Source organism: Dermacentor andersoni, chromosome 2, assembly GCF_023375885.2.
Source record: "Dermacentor andersoni chromosome 2, qqDerAnde1_hic_scaffold, whole genome shotgun sequence".
Lineage (NCBI taxonomy): Eukaryota > Metazoa > Arthropoda > Arachnida > Ixodida > Ixodidae > Dermacentor > Dermacentor andersoni.
The window spans coordinates 240,758,650-240,782,003 of NC_092815.1; the positions used below are offsets into that span (position 1 = coordinate 240,758,650).

The 23,354-nt window shown below is 47.5% G+C and overlaps 1 protein-coding gene across 2 annotated transcripts in view; it reads left to right on the top strand.

Annotated features, from left to right (window-relative positions):
- The window catches only part of LOC126539730 (nicotinamide N-methyltransferase-like), a 90,356-nt gene that overhangs the window by 19,516 nt on the left and 47,486 nt on the right, over window positions 1-23,354 (top strand). The window contains exons 3-5 of one of the 2 annotated variants that reach the window (XM_055075686.2): window positions 4,685-4,816; window positions 19,876-19,968; window positions 22,204-22,574. In XM_055075686.2, the coding sequence (XP_054931661.1) occupies window positions 4,685-4,816; window positions 19,876-19,968; window positions 22,204-22,574 (596 nt within the window). The remainder of the gene's footprint in view (window positions 1-4,684; window positions 4,817-19,875; window positions 19,969-22,203; window positions 22,575-23,354) is intronic. The other variant, XM_055075687.2, reaches the window with a different exon arrangement.

Here is a 23,354-nt window from a genome sequence, read left to right on the forward strand (position 1 = left end):
AGGATGAGTGCACCCGTTGGTTAAAAACGACAAACGGCAATCGTGGGAATGAACCTTGCGGTTGATATTCTCAGTTTCAACTTTTCCTGCAGTTGCTGTAACATTTGTCTGCGGAAGTTCGGAATCAACGACAGCGCAATGATTTTGCTTTTCGCGAATGCATCCTAATACATTGAAGAGTTCTATAAAGTTCCGAAATTCTTCGTGTGTGCGTGCGCGTGTGTGCGTGTGTGTGTGTGTGTGTGTGTGTGTGTGTGTGTGTGTGTGTGCGTGCGTGCGTGTGCGCGTGCGTGTGTGCGAGTGTGATAGATGTGGAATTGATGAACTATTAAGGCCCAAGGGATGACAATGTCAGGGCGTTCACTGTAATTACTGAAGAAGTCTTTCCGTTAGGTTAAAAAACAGTTAAGGACGCAGAATTCAAAAAAAAGTTACGGGGTTTTACGTGCCAATACCACTCTCTGATTATGAGGCACGCCGTAGTGGGGGACTCCGGAGATTTTGACCACCTGGGGTTCTTTTAACGTGCACCTAAATCTAAGTACACGGGTGTTATCGCATTTCGCCCCCATCGAAATGCGGCCGCCGTGGCCGGGATTCGATCCCGCGACCTCGTGCTCAGCAGCCCAACACCATAGCCACTGAGCAACCACGGCGGGTCAAGGACGCAGAATAATGATTTGTATAACTGCACTAAATATGGATAGATTTTATGCATAAATAAGAAAAATAGACCTAATTATGATGTTCCTTCCAAAGCTCTGTAGTTACACACGTGCGAAGCAGAGTGAAGTCATCACCGATGAAAGTATCCACATGTGCAAGCTGGTCTCTGAGGCCGAGATCAGACAATGCGGTCGGGATTAGAATGTGTGCTGGCGTTTGAATTCCGATAAACGCTAACCGTTTTCATATCTGTTCAGGCTGCTATGGTCTCTAAATGGTGCTGCGAATTTCAGTGATGGTTGTGTAAAGAATTATATCATTTTCGACGTCAGTGGCATCGTATAGGGAGAGGGCTAAGCAACGAAGTACCTCCGAATATGGCCGTGTCATCGATGCTTAGCCATTAATGTTCATTAGGCGCTAATTCATTTAAATCCTTCTTTTTGGCTTCCAAAGGAGACTAATGCTTCTTATGCATTATCCCAGGCTTAACCATTTGACCTCGGTCCTAATACTTTAACGCGGCGCCCATTCTTTCTTTCACGTCCTTCATCCTTTTCGGGATGGAAGCGAACAGAGATTCTGCCAGTTCTGGGTCCTGTCGGAGGACATTCCACTCCCTTTCAACGGCTGCCCACAGCGTGTCTGCGTCAGTGTTCGTCAAGGTGGAGCGAGCCAACCGTGCCTTCATTAAAGCCCAAACAATTTCGATTATGTTCAGGTCGGGGCTCTTTGGCGGCCAGAGGAGTTGCGCAATTCCAGACTTGTCCAGATTTTCCTGCACTGAGGATGCAGTGTGAACAGGGCAGCCGTCGTGTTGGAAATAAAAACACCCGTCAGGGAAAGGTCCATTCACGGCGAAAGGAAGGAGAACAGTGTCGACAATCTCCTAGTAGACTTAGGTCGTGAGCCTCCCTGGGATGCGGAAGAGCGGACCCAGACCGGTGTAGGTTATTGCACCCCAGACATTCACCGAGACACGCCCGCTTGCTGCCACATCGCGGACGTTTTCATCGTCATAGCTGCAATAAAATTGATGCATCGAATTTAATAACCAAAACACTCACAGGGCAGTTACCACTATATAATGAGAAACTGAGCGAAAGCTGCTAAGGTATTTGCAGCTCGTGATATACCGAGATGAACAATTTCAGAGCGACGTGTATATTTTCTAGCTAGAGGCTACAGATTTTAGGTTGGCACACATACTCGCACTTCGACTGAAACTCCGCCATGGTATGCCGGTCCTAAAGCCACGCTTGGTGCATGCTTGTGCGGTTACTCAATCTCTGTTGGCTGCAATAAACTTCATTACCCTGTCTTTCACTCTGGTAAATTAAAAAACGACACCGTACCAACTTTCCAAAATCTCCCTTATTTTGCAGCAAACACGAGTTAAGAGGAAGCTTTAGCTCGGGCCCAACTCCGACGCGGCCTATTCAAATACATGTAAAACGCAAAAACGTTTTTCTGAGATAGCCGCTGGACAGACTTTAATAAAATTTGTTGCATTTGAGAGAGAAAGTTCTAGTGACTGTTGGAAGTGGAATTTCGATTTAGGGCCTGAACTTTGTTAAAAAGATTTTGAAATATTCGACCATTTGAAAAAAAATAGAACCACGAAGTTTATAAATTCATAGCTCTGCATCAAGAACAGATATCGCGGTTCTGTAAACAGCATCCATGAGATCATTCAAAGCGCACGAATTGGATATGTCATTTTACATCTTACGTGAATTTGTTACGTTGGCTACAAGGTTTCTACAAAAGCTGTATTTGCATATTACTAAATTTTTTTTATATTCATGTGTAACATATAAATTTTCTCCGCTTTAGATGTACTATTAGATGCAATTCACAGAATTTTATTACCCTTTTTCGTTGTTTAGTTACAGAGTTGTAAACTTGATAGTTTCGTCTATTGAAAATTTTTGATTTTTGCCAATTTTTAATAAAAAATTGACGACCTAACTCAAAAATACGAAACCAACAGTCACTAGATTTTAAGTTGTTCTTTTAAATGCAACAAACCTCGTCTAATTTCGTGCAGTGGTTACCGAGAAAAACGAATTCTCCTTTTACATGTATTTAGATAGGAGTACCCGAGCTAAAGCTTCCTCTTAAGAGGAAGCTTTAGCTCGGGTGTACATGTATTGCTTCCTCTTAAGAGGAAGCAATACATGTAAAAGGAGAATTCGTTTTTCTCGGTTTCTCGGAAGGCAAGACAACCAATGGTCATTAAGGGATGGGTAACGGGCTGGACTTTAAGGGAAGGAAAGCGTAGCAGGCGGCAGCAGAAAGTTAGGTGGAAAGCTAGGTGCGAAATGATATGCAAGAAAAGTAAATCTCACCGGCAGCCATCGACTCTCCAAACACGGAGTCGCATTTTCCAGCAGGTAGCGAATGTCGCTTCGTCACTAAACATGACGTGTTGCCAGTCCTCAGAGCTCCATGTCTCGTGCCGATGCGCAAATTCTAGACGCTTCCTGCGATGTTCGCTGGTCAAAAGTGGCTTTCTCGCAGCCACGCGACTTTTAAGACTCGCAGCGTTAAGTCTCTTTCGGGTGGACGAAAGGCTTAGGCGAAGGCCAAGTTCTACTTTGGTTTTCTTCGCTGTCATGAATGGATCGTTGACGGCGGCAGCTATTATCAGAGCGTCTTCCTTCTCAGTTGTTCCTCTAGGCCTCCTTTGATGCGGGGCATCTTCCAAGCGGTTCTCCCGGTGAAACGCTCGAAGAATGCGGTTTACTGTCTTCTGAGGACGGTTCACCTGCCGGGATATCTCTCGCTGGGACATGAACTTTCCGAATGAAACAATTTCTTGGCGCTCCCCTGCCGTAAGTCGTCCTGGCATTTTTCTTGCGACAAGTGGTCTGGGATCGCATCGATCATTGCAGCAGTTATATACCCTTATGAAAAAAATGTTTTGCCGAAATTTATTCGTAAACAAAGGCGATATGACGAGGCGATGCTGCGTTGATATATTTTTTCTAACTTCAAAGTCGTTGAAATCAAGAAGGGCCAAGCACTGGCTTTACCAGATCTTTCCCACCAATTGTGTTATCGCCCGCGAAGATACGAGGTAACCAAGTCCACACTTATCGCAACAAATGGAAAGCTTAGAATAGAGAGAAAGGGCGGTGAGTTTGTCGCGGGGGTGATGGTTTTTGTATGGAACAGCGAACGAGGGAGAGAAGAGTGCGAAATCATGATTTTTCCTGTTCCAAAACCGGCCGCCAGGTGCCTGGAGTGCTAGGCTGGTCGACGCTCGCGCGATAACCTTCAAATCACGCTCGATTGTACTACACGCTATATACGCAGTCGAACGATGTGTGGATCCGGACTCACGGACGATGTGCTTGGGAAGCCTGCCGCTGTGGCGTGTATTTGCCGAAAATCGTGAATAGGAACTTTCTGTATACGCAGCCCGAAAACGTATCTAGTCGCGAGCAAAAGCCGTTCAAGTGCTGACTTCACAATTGTGTACGCCAAAGCCGCATCAAAAGGAAAAGTATAGATGAAATGGAGGACATTTAAAACATGTCGCACGCGTCTTAAAACTCTTGCGATTGAATCTGTGATGCAAGTTTGAATTGGTTTAGTAAGTCGAGTTATAAGGTAGGTAGCTCGCCGTTTGCTCTCGATGTCTCTATGACGCCATGTAGTGGGTTCACTCGTTTATTTGTTTTTCCTAATCTGGAATACTTATTGAAGTGCCTGCACATGATGGGCTCCCGTAGATAGTCATTGCACGGAGTTTACATTCTGTACGCTTGACCAACTCACTGAAGAATTTAGAATTCCTAATGCCTTTTAGAGCTGCACGCTTGCTCGTGATTCTGAAATGAAAGAAACGTGGTTAAACTGAATTTTCAACGGTCAGATTTAATTTGCGCTTGTAATGGCTAGCAAGCGCGGCATCTGTGATTCTTCTTTCCGGCACAGCCGTGCAAGCTGGCATATTGTCTAGCACTGCACGGTCGAGCAGTCACGTGTTCAGCACGGCGCTCACCCGCAGGCCACGCCACCGCCCCTGACGCACCCGCACGAGTCAGAGCCGAAGCTGGTCAAGACACCCGACGCGCACATCTCGAACGGGGCCTCCAAGGAGGGCATCCCCGACTACGAGGACTCGCAGCACAGCGCGCACGTGAGTTGCAGCCGACCTGCTGCGCAGTTCGGAGATTTTTATTTATTTATATTATTATTTATTTATTTATGTCAGATACCCTCATAGCCCACAGGGCAGTATTGAGGGTAGTGGTACACAGATTTAAATAAATTTGTTACAAAAGGAGACAACTATATATATATATATATGTATATATACCAGAACAAACACATAATTCACAACCCGGAACATGAAGTGAGTTCAAAATTTTACAATTACCGAGAAACGCTAAATCACATAAAGAAAAGTTGCAAATTGCAAAGCGCCACCATTCGCACAAATATGAACACAGCAAATCTGGGAAAAAATACATAAGAATGCGCATGATTACGAGGAAGAAGGAAATGGAACCAAAGCTATGGCAAGCAATAATGTGTTGCTAATTTCTTAAATTCATCAAAGTCATTCGAAAGTGCCATATCCCGTGGTAGCTGGTTCCAGTCCGACGATGTTTTTGGAATGAATGAATTCCTGCAGGATGTTGTACGGCACTGTGAAACACCAACTTTGCATGGATGATCTAAGCGGGATGAAACATACGTTGGCGGCGTGAGTAATGTATCTTTAAGGGTGGAATTCACGTGGTAAATTTTAAAAAAACAGGCACAGGCGTGATATTTTCCTGCGCATTGAGAGAGGGGTTAGTGACAACGCGTTTTTCATTTCAGTGACACTGGACAAACGATCATAGTTACGGAAGATGAAACGTGCTGCTCTGTTCTGTAGGGATTCGAGGGCGTCGATAAGAGAGTTAGTGAAAGGGTCCCATAGTGAGTTACCATATTCTAATTTGGAGTGGACAGGCGATTTGTACAGAAGTTTAACAGGTGTCGGGGCTAAGGAAAAATTCCGTTTCAGATATCCAAGCATGCGGTTAACGGACGCGATCATAGAAATGATATGTGCCTTCCAAGCTAGGTTTGACGTTATAATGACGCCGAAGTATTTGTGAGATGTTACCGGTGTTAGCAGGGAAAAACAAATAGTGTGAGGAGCGGGGAACGGATTGACGCGACGCGAAAAACGCATTACTTTGCATTTAGTCTCGTTAAGGGTCACCTTCCATTGGGAACACCAGTAGCTAAGTCTTCCTGGAGTAGTGAAGTGTCATTAGTATTTTTTATTTCCCGGTAAACCACACAGTAATCCGCAAAAAGTCGCACTGTGGATGCTACGTTGTTAGGCGAGTCATTAATATATACCAGAAAGAGCAAGGGACCGATAACAGAACCTTGTGCGACGCCTGAGGTCACAGAAACCGATGATGAGTTAATGCCGTTAGCGTGCACGTACTGGAACCGGTTCGACAAAAAGCCTTCAATCCATCGTAGTACATTTTTGTCGATGTTAAGTTAACTTAGTCTGTGAAGAAGCAAGCTGTGGGAGACTTCGTCGAATGCTTTGGAAAAATCTAAATAGATGCAGTTAACCTCACTGCCACGATCACGTATGAAGTTAATATCATTTGTAAAATTTATTAGCTGTGTTTCACAAGAAAAGTGCTTTCTAAAACCATGCTGTGCACGAGTAAAAAAGGATGATGACTCAAGAAAGTTCGCTGGGGATGACAAGATAACATGTTACATTATCTCGCAAGGATTGCTGGTTAGTGATACTGGCCGATAGTTGAGGGATAGGTGCTTGTCGCCTGATTTATGGAGTGGAACCACCTTAGCCAATTTCCAGTCGTCTGGGAGGTCACAAGTTTGAAGAGAGTGCTCAAATATTTTCGATAGTATGACGGAAGCATATACTTTAGTGTTTTTCAGGATTTTAGTGCTGATATCATGGGACCACATGAAGAGGATAACTTTAAACCATCTATCATACTTATAATGCCTTCAAAGTCAAAACGAATGGGATCCATTGGAAATATGATATCGGGAGTATAGTCTGGTAGTGATGCGCTAAAAGGGACAGAAAATGCATTAGCAAAAGTCTCATTAAGTACATTAGCACTCTCACTGTTAAGGATGGGATTTGATTGAGTATCCAGGAGAGATTGATGGCTGATCTGACCCATTAACAACGTTCCAGAATTTTTTAGTATCAGTTAAAAGAAATGATTTCAGTGTGACATTAAAGAAATGTTGTTTAGCATCCTTTAACAATTTTTATAAGTGCCAACTGCGGCTCTTAGAGCTGACGAATGCTCCGATTTTCCGGACGACCTTGCCCTGACATATAACCGCCTTTTTCTGTTCCCGAGGCGTTTTAAGGAACGAGTGAACCATGGGGACCTACTACGATTAGTCGTGATGATCTTACGAGGGACGTGCAATTCGATTATTTCATGCAATTTTTTTTAAACATGCTCCAGTTGTCGTTAACGTATCGTTCAGCGCATGCCAGGACGAAATCGTCGTGGAAAAGCTGGAGGCCATCATTAATTCAAGAAAAATTTGCTTTAGCATAATTGTGAATGGTTTTCGTTTTAGTTGGCGTTTTATTCGACGGTAAATGCAACGTGATGTGCAGTAAACGATCATCACTTAATCCTGGCAAGTATTTTACCTCGGAAACAAAATCTGGGGCGCTCGTTAGCAAAAGGTCTAATACGTTAGAACTGGTAGCTGTCGTCCTTGTCGGCTGGGTAGCCATTTGTGTTAGCGAGAAGAAAGAGCAGAGGGCTGAAATACTTGCCGCGTCAAAAGATCCGTCACCGTCTACTGCAGGGCTAGACCAGTAATTATTCGGGAAATTGAAGTCACCAAAAATAAAAATAGGACGATCAGGAAACATTGTTTGAATTATGTTCAGAATATCATGAAGGTCGTTAGAAAAGCCGACGGGCGTAGATGGTGAGCGATAGCATGCACAGAATAAAAGAGCCTTATTGTTAATTGTAAGCTGTACACACTTGAACTCCAGTGTAGTATCAACACCAACTTCAAAGCATTCTAGATTGTCGGAGACAGTGATTAATACACCACCGCCGCGACCAAAAGAACGGTCACAGCGAAATACACGGTAATACTTTTCCATTGAAAATATTTCATGGTTATGCACAGTTTCATTGAGCCAAGTTTCTGTTAGTACAATGATGTCAGCCGCTGTAGTATCAGCCGTGCAAGATAAGCTTTCACGATTGCCAATGACACTGCTTATATTAGTAAAAAGAACTGAGACGTTATGAGGTGCCTGCGCAGGTCGGTGCTCATGTTCATTGAGCTATCTCGGAGACAAAGGACCAGAGTTAGTTACAACACGTTTTTCATCTTTTTTTTTAACGCTGTCAGTTATGGGGCAGTAGGTATAGCATTTTTTCTTCAGAATGAGCTTGTTAAAACGAAGACTAAACGGTTCACCGGGCTCAGTTTGCTTTGCGAATTCAGGAAGCTTTTTCCGTGAATTCCTGTTGTCCGGGGCAAAATCTTCACTAATCGAGAAATCGGACTCCTTTAGCTTACTTTTTGCGCCCATCACCCGTTCTTTAATTTGCAGTGCGTGAATTTCACAATTATTGGTCGCATTTTCGCAGTTACAGCCTTACCGATCCTGTGCGCGCGTTCAATGTCCAGTTCGGCTAAAGTTAAGGACATGTTCTCTTGAACAATACCTCTTATTTTTTTTCTCAGATTCTGCCGATCTTTCATTGGGTCCGTCTGAAACATTATAAAACACGATATTGTTTCTACGAGACCTATCCTCAAGGTCATTTAAACGGATTTCGAGTATCCCATTTTGCGCTAGTGCTCTTTCAGCATTTTCCCTCACTATGGTCGTGTCATACCGAACTGCGTCGAGCAACTGCAGTTTATTTTCAACAGCGTTAAGCGGGCTGAGATTTCTGTAATATTTTTACTCAGTTCCCTCTGATTTGCTGAAAAGCTTTGCAGGGAATCAAATATGCGCGCCTGTCCTTGTTCGATATTGGCGGTACGGTCCCGAAGATCATGAAGCAGTGTTAAACCTGGACTGTCATCACCTGAAGCTTTCGCGAATTTATTAGAATTCGGCCCGGGATTCAGCTAGACATCCGCTGACAGCAACATTTTCATCACGCGGAAACACTCATGCACATGGTTCAAAAGCAGTTGTGGGCATGGGAACACGACAAGGAACGCGTTATCTGAGCGTTTAGATGTGTAACAAACCTGAAACGGGCAGAAGCGGAATATATTTGTCAGCCGCATTGTAGCGTTGTTCCCATGCCCACTAACCACCGACCCATCGCGATATGCACTCGTTCCATCTGACCACGTCCTGGACACGGTGGCTTCATCGGACTTGTCCCGCCATGCAGTGCGTGCAAGCGGAAGAGCTCGACCATTTGCCCCTGTAGCTGCACCGCGTTCGCTGAAGTACGTCAAGGGCCGTTTGATGAGTGCCACGTATGCATTTGACCTTTCTGTCGACAGCGTGGAAACCCTCCTCGGGCCGCGCGGAACCGCTCGAGTACGAGATAATGCACATTGTAGCCTGGTCAACTTCGTTGATCGGTCAGGATTGACGTTGTGTGTAATATTGGCGAGGTGTAGCCCGATACGCCGATCGCAAGGAAGCGAGCGAAGCGGGGCTTGCTGCTTTCCGCATTTCTACTAAGCGCGTCCAGTGATCGCAGAGCAACCAATACCAGCGGAGCTGTCAGCACTATCTCCCTCCCTCGCTTCTCCTTGCCCACACTGCTGACCGATAGGCTTCAGCTATGCGTCACGCAATTATACGGTGCGGTCAGCATGGATTTCCTGTTCTCTTTCAATCAATCCCCCTCTATCTCTCTCTCCTCAGAGAGTGTCCTACAAATACTACAAGAGAGAACTCTGGTGTTGAGATCAATAAGCTGCTACAGAACTGAACGACAGTACATAGATTTGTCTAATATGCATGTTTGTTGCTCCAAACGTTTTTTGCGGCGTAATTTATTGCGCCTCATCTTTAAAAATTTTCAAGAATTGTTTTCTTTGTAGATGCATGAAGTTTCTGTGCAGAAACATATTCACTTCGAAGTCTTATCTTTGTAACGAAATATTTTATTGAAAGTGATCAATTTGCGATGTCGCAAAGCCATTTGAAGCCGGAGTGACAAAAGTTACGCAAATCTGTGTGTTTTTCCACACACGAGACATTAATCGTTAACTAGCAAAAAAAGACAAAAGACGTGCGACGAGAATCGAGAGTACAAAAGCCACGACTCTAGCACTCAGGACACGATACTAGCGTCGTATCATCTTGGCTTCTTGTCCTTGTCCCACGTCTATTTGACGCTGCTTATAACAATGTCTGAAATCTGGAATACGCACCAACCAGACTGATTGATTCCCATGATGGCGGATACTTCCACCTCCCGTAGACACATAGACCTACACCACGAGGCTATACGTCTCGAAAATAGCTGGCGCTGTCGTCGGCGGTGATTCCCATGATGGCGGAACCGACATACTTGCAACTTCCGTACACAATAGAGAGCTTCACCACAAGACTACGTCACGAAAATACGCGTGCGCTGTCGTCGGCTTGGTTTTCGCACGGTATACACTCCGCCGTCGAGCCGCCGCTCTTATCTCAGTAGCCGCTGGGTTTGGCGGGTGTGTAGACGGTCCCTTGTGCGCGGTTCGTCTTCTGTATATGACAACGAAGAAAACTCTATATATATGCCGACGAACTGCGTTGCGCCAAAATACGCAAAAGGCTCAAGCTTTCACAGGTTTCCTGTTGTTAAATACCGTCGCAAGCAATGGGCCGCCGCTGTAGAAATCGATAATTGGATTCCGATACCAGATCATCCATTACGCGTCAAACATTTCATAACAGTTCAGCTTCTCTGTTGCGTTCTCACTTGCGTGGCGTGGCCAACGACGATAATTGGGATCGTTAATAGCGTGTCAATACAATTTCATGCCGCACTGTGGGAATGCTAGATTAGGACTAGCCTTGAATGCAGGTCGAGCACGTCATATTAAAACTAAAATTTATTATTAGGTGCTCAAAGAATTGCGCCGCCTGCAGCGTAGATGGCCTAGCAAATAAACGTTCACATACGCAGGCAACACGGTCACAGTTGCGTTAATTACAGTGCGGACATCATAAACGCTCCTAAACGTGTTACCGAATTTCCGCGCGCGAGATAAGATGCGGTCGTTTCAAGCGATACATTTCACTGAGAAGTGGAATGGGTTTACCTCAAGAAAGCAGAATGTGCAATTTACTCAAAGCCTAGTGTTCACTGTCTATTCCTTGTAACCACTACACAGTAATGACAAAAATAAGTTGCGTTCGCAAATGTTATGCCGTGACTGAATGGGATACTACGAGATTCGTAGTTTGTTTCTCCGGTGTTCTCGGTGAGCTAAACAAGGCATCTTGTTTATTTCTAGGGGAAATTAGGGGCCTGGTATGGATAAGGTGCCGGCAATGCTCCAAATGGGTGGATTAAATGTGCATCTTCAAGTAGAATAGGTATGCAAGTGGTCCATAGCGTAATTAGTCTGTTTTACGAGCGGTGTAAGACTTAGACGGCTGCGCTTGCATAATTACAATAACAACTGAGATAAAATTCTGCGAACATAAGAGGAACAATGCGCCAAGTTTACGTGCGATGGTAAATGCGCGTTGATCAAATACAGCATCAAAAGCTTGTGAACAAGTGTTCGAAATTATCACGCTACTGCTATTGTCCCAAGATAGTTTAAGATACTTTATGCTTTGAAGGAATAGGCAGCATTTCAAGCGGAATGTGTCGCAGAGCTTGAATATATCTGGGTCACTGAGAAGGGTTACGAATAATCATTGTACCCTAATTTTTTTGTTCTTACTTTGTCATGCGTGACATATTCATTTCGGCTGGTGTACTCACTGAACTAAAGAAGGCAGCTTCGTTAGGTTTGGTAACTGTAAGGATAAATTAACGGGTGGTGTGGAGGTGAAGTTCAATATAGACGGCTTTCGTAATAAATTACGTATGCAAGCACTCCAGCGTGCTTGAGCGTGTCTAACGAGAGCGGAAGAATTGAGCCTACTGCTCTGGCAGCACTACAAAAGCCGCCAAGACCAAATTTAGCGAAAATTGGTGGTGCCCAATGGAAACTTCCTGTGCGAAGTGGTTGGATCAAATACAGCCTTTGTAAACTATTCTTATTCAAGCATTAGAGCGTGTGATATGGCCGCTATCAACTATGTTTCCCAGTATCTCGACATAGCTGTAATTTACAACAGGTTCATATTTTGTGGAACGTAGAGGGGGGCCATTGTAACTGCAATGTGTGACAAAATTTTTATGTTCCTGGTCCGGCTAAAAGCGTAAATAATAATGAGTCGTCGTTTTTCTTTCCTTATTTTCATTTGTCACAACAACTTCCGTCTTTGTTTCGGCGATGTCCTCCATGAACTAAAGAATACATTTTCTTTATATTTGGCGAAAATAAAAGGCTGGTTATCACCAATATGTAGGCAAACTTGAAAGATAGAGAATTATGATATTTTTAGTATATTACGCATGTAAGCTATTCGGAGCTTTACGAATGTAATTTGCGAACAATGAATTTACCCAATTGCCCTTGAATAACTATGAACTCAACAGATATCAAATCTAGTGGAAATTGAGTGCGTAGGAAGGGTACGCGGGGGGGGGGGGGGGCGTTATAAAGCACTAAAGCACCGCATACCTTCCTCAGCAATTGTAGTGCTGGTTTACGACCACAGTCGCAGGGCCGGGATGGCGAGTGCATTTGTGTGTGTGTGTGCGTGTGCGTGTGCGTGTGCGTGTGTGTGTGCGTGTGTGTGTGCGTGTGCGTGTGCGTGTGTGTGTGCGTGTGCGTGTGCGTGCGTGCGTGCGTGTGTGTGTGTGTGTGTGTGTGTGTGTGTGTGTGTGCGTGTGTGTGTTTGTGTTTGTGTGTTTGTGTTTGTGTGTTTGTGTGTGTGTGTATGTGTTTGTGTTTGTGTGTGTGTGTGAACATTACAAGTAATTTATGTTGATTTCACGTCGTTGCGTATAACCTCGACAGTACTATTGCCTAAACTAGCGATACATTTATGTTGTACACTTAAACAGCAAGTACAATTCTTTGTTCAATTATTTAAATTCTTTGTAGCAAATGTGCCTTTTTATGTACGCTGTACTGCTGCTACTGGGCGCGATCCGAGACCACTGTGGGTGCACTCATTGCCTCGTGCCCCTGTATCATCTTGAGATGTTATATAGTTAAAAGAGATAAATGCAAATTAAGCTCATTTTTCGGGCCCTCATAGTTCACCATGTGTTATTGATAAATAGGTCCCTGTCGGTTAAATATACATGTAACAGAAGCATTTCGCTTATTGCAATAGTAATTGGCTATATATATATATATATATATATATATATATATATATATATATATATATATATATATATATATATATATTGCTACGGAACAGTATTTGCGATCACGAAGAGGCGAGCAGTGGGAAGACGACGACCACGATTAGAGGTTAGCGCGGGCTGTTGCCTCTTGGCCAAGTGCGGCGTATTTCCCTGTAAATATACTTGTATATAGCTTTTCGTCTGTGTCTTCCTACATAACATATCTGGTGGAGGTGGGCTTTCCCTGTACCTCATCACGGAGCTTCGCAGTGGACGGTACGTCGAGCCTTCCTTCATGGCTCCCGGCGACGACAACTCGACTCCGCCGGCTCCGACACCTGCTGCCACGACCTACATCACTTTCCCCGCTCCCCGTGATCCTGGCGTATTCTCGGCCAAAGATGGGGAAGACGTCGAGGACTGGATCAGCCTGTACGAACACATCAGCCGCAATAACAGTTGGGACGCTACTATCATGCCCGCCAACGTAGTCTTTTACCTCGGTGGCACACCTCGAGTTTGGTTTCGAACTCACGAAGATGAGCTCACCAGTTGGGATTCGCTTAAGCAAAAGCTCCGAGACTTGTTCGGCAACCCCTACGGTCAACAACTTCCCGCGCAGAAGGCGCTTTCCAGCCGTGTGCAGACGTCAACAGAGCCCTATATCACGTACATTCAGAACGTCTTGGCTCTGTGCCGCAAAGTTGACGCAAACATGACTGAGTCAGACAAGGTTTCCCACATCCTCAAAGGCATTGCCGATTACGCCTTCAACTGGCTCGTTTTCAACAACGTGGCGGCGCTGGATGCAGTTATAGAAGAGTGTCGCCGCCTGGAACTCGCTAAAAACCGAAGTATCGACCAGCAGTTTGCCCGTCTGGCCAACACCCCAGCGACATCTTCCTGTGCCGACGCTCCTCGTCCCAACAACACTGGCGATGTTACCAGTATCGTCCGGCGTGAGATCGAGGCCGCCTATCCGGCTGCCTTCGACTCCAGCCCCACCAACGCACCTGCAGTCACGGTTTCCCTGATCCAGGCAGTTGTCCGCCAGGAGTTCGAAAACATTGGTCTTCACACCATCTGCTCGGCCCATCGCCCTGATACCCACCCGACTTCTTCGATTCTGCCCCGTCCCGCATCTTCATACTCACCACGTTTCCGTAACCCATCTGAATGGCGCACTGCTGACGACAAGCCCATTTGTTTTCACTGCCATTGAATCGGGCACATTTCTCAGCACTGTCGCAGTCGTTGGAGTTCCCTGAGCCGGTCTACTTATACTGGCTACTCTCGCTCCCTAGTTGGCACTTCTCGTCCCTATGCCGCACGCTCAGATAATGCCACCACTGATTCTCCTGCGCCTAACCGCCCCTATTCTCGTTCGCCTTCGCACCAAAGACGACAATCTCGCTCTCCCCAGCCCCGTCACTCCTATTCGCCGACTCCCTTCGGACGCCGCTCCCAGCCGAAAAACTAGATGATGCAGCGCCCCGAGGTGACACTGCATTGCTCCTTACGCCGCCAAATCCTCTACTTACGTTGCCCTCTCATCTGAACCTTCTTGACGTGCAAGTCGACGGTGCTTCTGTGTCTGCTCTTATCGACACCGGGGCGCATTTGTCTGTAATGAGCGCTGACCTTCGTAACTGGCTCAAGAAAATTATCATGCTTGCCACGACGCCTGTTGTCCATGTCGCCGATGACGGAACAGCCCCCGTAATTGGTACGTATGCCACCCGCGTCTCCTTCGCTGATCGCTCCACTATCGTGCTATTCACAGTCATCGCCCACTGTCCCCACGACATCCTCCTCGGCTTAGACTTCCTCTCCGCACATTCTGCTCTCATCGATTGTTCCGCCAGTACTCTCCGCCTTGACCTGCCTGTTCTGGATCCCCCTGAACCACACACCAGTCGCCTTAGCTCCGTCGACTTCGTTCGCTTGCCACCTTCGTCACTGACTCGCGTTGGCTTAGTGTCATCCCCACCCATCCCCGACGGTCACTACATCGCGGCTCCTATGCAAGACGTCCTCCTTACACACGGGAGCACAGTACCTGATACAGTTTTATCTATTACGGCGAATTGCGTCTGCCTGCCAGTGGTCAATTTTGGCTTGACGACACAAGTGCTGCCACGCGGCATGTCTCTGGCCCAGCTTTGCTCATTCGAGGATCACTCAGTGGCATCTATTGCAGTAGAGGACAATTCAGCCGATCCTCCTCTACCATCGCAGTCGGCAACTTGTACCATCGCCGACTTGCAGAAAATGATTGCGCCCGACATGCCGTCCGAGCACTCTCGTGAGCTCTACCGCGTTCTGTTTTCCTATCACGATATTTTTTTACTTTAACGATCGTCCTCTGGCCCAAATTACATCTGTTAAACATCGCATTAATACCGGCAATGCCCCTCCTATTCATCGCCGCCCGTATCGAGTGTCACCGGCTGAGCGTCAAGTTACTCACGCCGAAGTTCGCAAATTGCTTGCCAAGAACATATTGAACCGTCATGTAGTCCATGGGCGTCACCTGTTGTACTGGTAAAAGGGAACGATGGCTCATGGCGCTTGTGCGTGGATTATCGGCACCTTAACAGGGTTAAAAAAAGGACGTGTATCCCCTACCTCGGATTGGTGACGCCCTTGACTGCATCCACGGTGCTCGCTATTTCTCCGCTATTGACCTTCGCTCCGGCTACTGGCAGATTGCCGTGGACAATCTCGACCACGAGAAGACTGCTTTTGTAACACCCGACGGTCTTTATCAATTCATAGTGATGCCATTCGGCCTATGTAACGCTCATGCCACTTTTGAACGCATGATGGACTCCCTTCTTCACGGTTTCAAATGGTCCACGTGCCTGTGCTACTTGGACGACGTTATAGTATTCTCCCTAACGCTCGCTACCCACCTCGAGCGCCCCTCAGCTGTGCTGGACGTTTTTCGTCGAGCCGGTCTGCAACTCAACGCATCAAACTGCCAATTCGGCCGTCGCCAGATTACCGTCCTTGGACATCTTGTTGACGCGAACGGAGTGCAACCGGTCCCAGGCAAGATCCATGCTGTTACGCACTTCCCTGTTCCGATGTGTGTCGAGGATGTGCGCAGCTTCATCGGCCTTTGTTCGTACTTCCGCCGTTTCGTGAAAAATTTCGCGGCCATAGCACGACCACTAACCGAGCTTTTGAAGAAAGACGCCCCTTTCCAGTGGAGCGATAACGAGGCCTCTGCATTCTCGAACCTGATCGACCTTCTCACAACGCCTCCCGTTCTTGCCCATTTCGATCCTTTTGCGCCTACCGAAGTCCGTACTGATGCCAGCGGTCACGGAATTGGCGCAGTACTGGCACAACGCCAGCGCGGCCACGACCGTGTTATCGCTTACGCCAGCAGGCTCCTCTCACCCACGGAGCGCAACTATTCCATCACTGAGCGTGAGTGTCTGGCCCTAGTTTGGGCGGTTGCGAAATTCTGCCTACACTTCTATGGTCGACCCTCTTCCGTTGTCACAGACCATCACGCGCTTTGCTGGTTATGCTTACTGAAAGATCCTACAGGAAGACTTGGTCACTGGGCCTTACGCCTCCAAGAATATTTGTATTCTGTCATCCACTAATCTGGCCCTCTACACAAGGACGCTGACTGCCTATCTCTCTACCCGGTCGATGAGCCTGCCGACGCCGACATTATTACCGCCAACGGCATTTTCTCTGTGTCTGCCTTCGCTAACATCGCTGATGAGCAGTACCGAGACCTATCCTTGCGAGCACTCATCGAGCGTCTGCGCTCTACACCTACCGACGCATCCGTTCGCCGATATGTCCTCCAGGGCGGCATTCTGTATCGAAGGAACTTCCTCCCTGACGGCTCTGATCTTCTTGTCGTGCCAAAACATCTACGACAGACTGCGCCCTTTGAGATGCATGACGCACCCACTGCAGGGCATCTTGGGGCAACCCGCACGTACGACCGCGTCCGCCGCCGCTTCTATTGGCCTGGTCTCGCTCGCTCCGTCTGACGCTATGTTGCTGCCTGTCATCCCTGCCAGCGTCAGAAAACACCTCAGGTGCTACCTGCCGGTCATCTCCAGCCGATCACCGCCCCTGTGGAACCGTTCTTTCGTGTTGGATTAAACCTCCTCGGTCCCTGTCCCATGTCATCCTCCGGGAACAAATGAGTAGCCATCGCAACTGATTACGCCACCCGATACGCTATCACGCGGACTCTCCCTACCAGTTGCGCCACTGACGTCGCGGACTTTCTCTTGCGTGACATTATCTTGCTTCATGGCGCCCCGCGACAGCTGCTTGCTGACCGTGGTCGTAACTTGCTCTCGAAAGTTATCGCCAACATTGTGCGTTCCTGCTCCATTCAACAGAAGCGGACTACCTCATACCATCCTCAAACCAATGGCCTGGCAGAGCGGTTAAACCGTACTCTTACCGATATGCTGTCCAAGTTCGTTTCCAAGGACCACCACGACTGGGACATTGCCCTTCCTTATGTCACATTTGCGTACAATTCTTCCCGGCACGACACCGCCGCATTTTCTTTATTTTATTGACTGTACGGCCGGAACCGACCTTGCCCCTAGACACGGCACTTCCTCCTGCTGTGGTCTCAGCAAGCGAGTATGCGCGCGACGCCATCGCCCTCGCCGGCCATGCACGCCAGCTTGCCCGTACTCGATTGACGGCCTCGCAATCCACTCAGCAGCGTCAGTACAACGCCCGCCACCGTGACGTACAGTTTTCGCCTGGTGCGCTCGTGCTCCAAGGTCGCCCTCTCGTCACGTCGGACTTTCAGAGAAGCTCCTTTCGCGATACACAGGGCCCTAACGCATGCTGCGCCAGGTGACGCCTGTGACGTACGATGCTCCTGTGCGTTCAACCTCGTCCTCTACTCTGGCATCTAGTGATGTTGTGCAAGTCAGTAGGCTCAAGGCCTACTACACTGCTTCCGACTCCGGCGTTTAGTCGCCCCGGGACGGCGCTTTTGCCGCCAGGGGTAGTGCTACGGAACAGTATTTGCGATGACAAAGAGGCGAGCAGTGTGAAGACGACGACGACGACGATTAGAGGCTAGCGCGGGCTGTTGCTTCTTGGCCAAATGCGGCGTATTTCCCTGTAAATATACTTGTATATAGCTTTTCGTCTGCGTCTTCCTGCGTGTGTATATATATATATATATATATATATATATATATATATATATATACATATAGAGAGAGAGAGAGAGCGAAAGGTTTGACCGTCGGCGACATGCCTCCCCCCCCCCCCCCCCCCCACATACACGCTCTAGAAATAGTTGGTACGCCACTGCATGTCTTTTACTGCCGCAGCACATCAGAAAAAGCTATGAAGGCCTGTCAGTACAGTTATTAGGCATATCGGTATCGGTGCTCATCCTGTGACAGGAGGCCGCGGGTTTAATTAAGGAATACATGCTGTGTCCCGTGACAATTGCCCCTTCCAACGCTTGTTCAGCTTCACCGCAATAATTTGCGCATGCTTCACCGCGTAATATTTGTGTTGTGAGGCGAAGCTGACTTTCGGCCACCGGCATTATGCAACGCGTCGTGCTTCCATGCTTCGAAGCCAATCGCGAGGACCACGAAGGCGGAGTCGGTGCCATTGCTGACAGCGGAGAATTCTTTCAATGAAAAACACTGCACAGAACGGCAAGAAGCTTAATAGCGAACGCAGAAGCAGCTAGGCCTAGCGTTGCTGCGGTGGTGGCTGCCGTGGTGGCTACGGCTACTAGCGGTACAGCGTGCGAGAGCGCCGGTTCGAGGAGCGACGAGGTAATCAAAACGGCGGTGGTGGTGGTGGTAGTTTTATTAATGCCGTTTCGGACTTGCCATGACGGCAAAAAGTCCGAAAAGTCGGATGGCGAAGGGTTCTTGCATTCGAAATTTCAGACGTTATTATACATAGGCTCTATGGGGTACGTGGTGGTGCCGCGAAGCTGTCCGAATTATTGGGCGTACGGACAGTCGGTCGTTGACTAAACACTGGCAACTGCTCCTACTCAAGCCAGCTTTACCGCGACTTTCGTTCCCTTTCAATATAATTACGGCTAATTTTCCCTGATAGAAGCGCAAATTCCCTGAGTTTTCCCTGAGTTTTTCCAGACTATTGAAAATCCCTGAGAGTTCCCGGTTTTTCCGGTTTTCCCGGTTTTTCCGGTTGGTAGACACCCTGGTTACATACAAGTGTTTTTCTGCGCGTGAAAGAAGGCCGCAAATGCACGCGAAATTGCCGTGCGACTGACCGCTCGAGGCACCTTCCGTGTATTCGCAACCACAATGCTTACGCATACTTAGACAACTCCCAGAAGAATTTCTACGTTATTATCTCTCTTTTGGAGAGGCTTGTCTCTCGACTCGACATTTAGTCTTTGTTGTGTTTTGCTTAATTCCGGCATCGAAGGGTACTGCACGCACCGCGGTAAAGCAGTAGCTATAGCGTTGAGCTGCAGGACTTGAGGTCGCGAGTTCGATCCCGGTTGCGGCGGCAGCATATCGATGAGGGCGAAAACGCTTGCGTGCTCAAATTTCGTTATCCCACGTGGTAAAGATTATTCTGGAGCCCCCCCACCACGGCGCGCTTCATAAGCAGGTCCTGGTAGTGGCAGGCAAAATCCCTAGATTACTTATTAATGGCGCGAGTTCTTCAAACACTACATTTCAGTCTATTGGAGACCACGTTCCTGATGAGATGCAATCACTTCTCCCCTTCGTGGACAGAGCAGGCGCAAGGCTACGACTCCCTGGAAGAGTACGAGAGCTACTTCTCCAAAATCGTCATCTCGAACAGCGAAGAGACCAGGGCGTCAATAAGCGAGGTAAGCGGCGTGGCAACACCGACGAACCGTTATTCAATGGCGGTAGTTCACCAAGGAACGCAACTCTAAAAATGCGTCGAGTGTGTTCGTAGCGACTTATGGGCCTTTGCACCGCCCGCTCAAGTGCACGGCCCCCGGGACCGGTACCACTCCTGACGACGGCCTGCAGCGTTTTGCGTACCTCTACGCGACCGGTCGAAATGCTGGGCGGAAACACTGTCCACGGTAGTTCAGCATAGGATAGCAAGACAGACACTACCACGTAATATGTGACCCCTCGACTGCTCTAGAGTTATTCAGTTGAGTAAATCAATTTCTGTCGACAAGTAACTATCGACAAATTGTCCCTGTCTTCAGTGAACCACATGAGCGAGATAATTGAAATAATGCTAGCATAATACTGTACTATATACAAAAAATGTCCGCGAATTGATTTGGGACTGCATTAAGAACAAATCAAAACGACTTTAGAAGAGGACATTGAGCAATCGATTGCATCTATGTTATTTATTCCGTGGTTGGCACATGTGTAGAATACAGCCCCCACATATGTGACCGCCAATTGTTACAGAAAGGTATTTGATTCAGCAGAAATGACAGCTTTCGTTGGGACATTGTCAGGTATTCCTCAGCTACCGTAAATCTTGACAAGAAGAAGACTGCAAAAATACCTGTTAAGGAAGGATGTTAGGGTAGCGGAGACAGTTTAACTGTTGTTATTTGCAAGAACAATTTGGTGCTAGACTACGAATGCTAAAATATACTGACTAAGGAGGAATATATCCCCGCAAGCCGTGGTTTTCAGGTGATAGTATCGTCTGAAATGAGTGAACTGGCAAAGCCCATTACTACATCTGAAATACAGCTTACAATCATTGTGGCTTATCTTTGTCCCCCGACAATAGACGCACGTGCATTATCGGTGCGACATAACATTCTTGATAAGTCACTAGCGAGAGCAGAGTTTCCCAGGAAAAGGAAACGGAAGCAAGATAGATCAAGAATATTATTGTAGGACAAAGTATGGCACAAAATGTGTAAACTGCTTTTAGTGCATTGACACTCATAAGAATCCACACATATCGACCAATACGCAAAACGTCTGCGTAAGACCCAAACACTATTTGCATCCTTAAATTTAAAAGTAGGTTAAGGGGATTATAAGATTCTTGTAGGAAAAATAATGTTCAATAGGGAAAACGAGTTCTTTGGCAGTCAATATCTCGAAGCAGTTAAAGAGCAAGTATATTTAAGCATCTAGGCAAAGCAGCCCCTCATGTAATGCCAATGAGGTCTATGGAATAACAATATTTTAAAATATGCCTTAGAATCCATGTGGCAGGCATCCCTAAGTGACGAAAGGCTTGAGTGTATGCTGCTATTACTAACCTATGTAGCCGAAACTTGCAGGACAAGGAAAAAAAAGAAAGCTTCAAGAAATGCGAAGGACGTACCACAAGCGATGGAATAGATAATGGTGGCCGTATCGTTAAGCAACAAGACGACGACAGTGCGCATTGGAGTGCTAACATATTTTAGTTTATATTACTCAAGCGATGAAGAGTAGCTAGGCATATACGCGTAATTGGTCCAACAGATAACGATAAATTTATTAAACTAAGAGTGTAAATTTATTAACTAAAGGCGGGTGCCAATAGAAAAGTATTTGCGAGCGGTAGCAGACAGATGGTACGATGATATTAAAAAAAATTAAATTATGGGGTTTTACGTGCCAAAACCACTTTCTGATTATGAGGCACGCCGTAGTGGAGCACTCCGGAAATTTTGACCACCTGGGGTTCTTTAACGTGCACCTAAATCTAAGTACACGGGTGTTTTCGCATTTCGCCCCCATCGGAATGCGGCCGCCGTGACCGGGATTCGATCCCGCGGCCTCGTGCTCAGCAGCCTAACACCATAGCCACTGAGCAACCACGGCGGGTGTACGATGATATTAAAATGTTCGCAGGCATAGGTTACGTTCTATTGATAGAAAACAGGAGCATTCGCGGTTCTCTTCTCCGTTCTGTGGATTTAGAACGATTGATGTTACGACTTTAAGACGTAAGAGGTGCTCAGGGAATGTTTCAGGACATCCCGTAAAATTCAATAAAACGGAAAGCCCCATGCCTCACCTGCACAGTTGAACACAGCCGACCGCAAATTCCCTGCGCGCACAGCGCTGACACTGCAGGGACGGAATCCTTCCTCAAGGACGCATTCGATCGCGCGCAGGACAACAAAGTTGGCGACGAGGAGGCCGAGCGGCTGGTGCCCATCGACCGGCTGCGCGAGCTGCTGGACCCGGGCGTGCTGACCGGCTCGGTGTACCCGTCTCACGTGCGCGAACTGCGCCTGCTCAGCGAGGAGGCGCACCGCTGGCTGTCGCGACGCACCATCGGAGGACCACTGGGCCTGGACCTGGGCTGCGGACCCATGGTGCAGTTTCCGCTGCTGCTCGCCGACGGACACGTCGACTCCCTGGTCGTCGCCCACTTCCTGGACCAGACGCGCTCCTTGCTCCAGACTTGGCTGCGGGACGACCGCGACAACGCGCTCAACCTCAACGGCATGCTCGGCGCCACCGCGCAACTCGTCGGCAAGACGTGAGGGCCGCCTCCTCGTCTGTCCTGCGCGTATGCAAGCGGCGGCCTGCCGACCAGCGCCCGTATTCGCAAAAAAAAAAAACAAGCTCTTACGATGGAAGTAATCGTCAGAGAAAGCACAGCCCAATCCTGTTGCTAGGCATGTCATTAGCGAAGGCGGACGATCAATGGCAAAGCGCACTTACGAACCAAAATCTTCGCAAATTCAACCTCACAATTTTGAGCGCTTGCAGTGGCATCTGTATTTTGCCGGTGACAGCGGGAAGCAGTGTTACGAACGGCCGCGATCACCGCGATAGCGCTTAGCCCATTCTTATCGCATGGTCGGCGCCGCTATCCGGTCACCATCAGCTGTCACGTTATCAAACTCTCAGTCCCTGCGCGGGACGCGCCCACAGAGGCTGACTGGCGCGGAGATTATGTACGCTTGCTCTAAACTTGAGTGCGAGAGTACAAAACGAGACCCCTTGCATAGACCTCATCGTGGTCGCCATCTTCGGGTACTAGAACGTCTAGAAACTGCGAAAACAAAAACGTGACAACGCGACAAGTGGGCCTCACGCCGTGTCACAAATCGATAACAGTGGTAGCCTGGTAACGAACTGCAGCTACGAAAACGCCAAACAACGTTCGGGATCCACTGATGTCATCGTAGCTGTCATGTTTGGGTATGAGCACGGTGAGATGCTGCGCGCGTGAGATTACGTGAAAAATATCCATTAGCCTGAAAATGCTAACTATTCGTAATAGCGCTAAATAAGATACGGACAGAAGCACAGA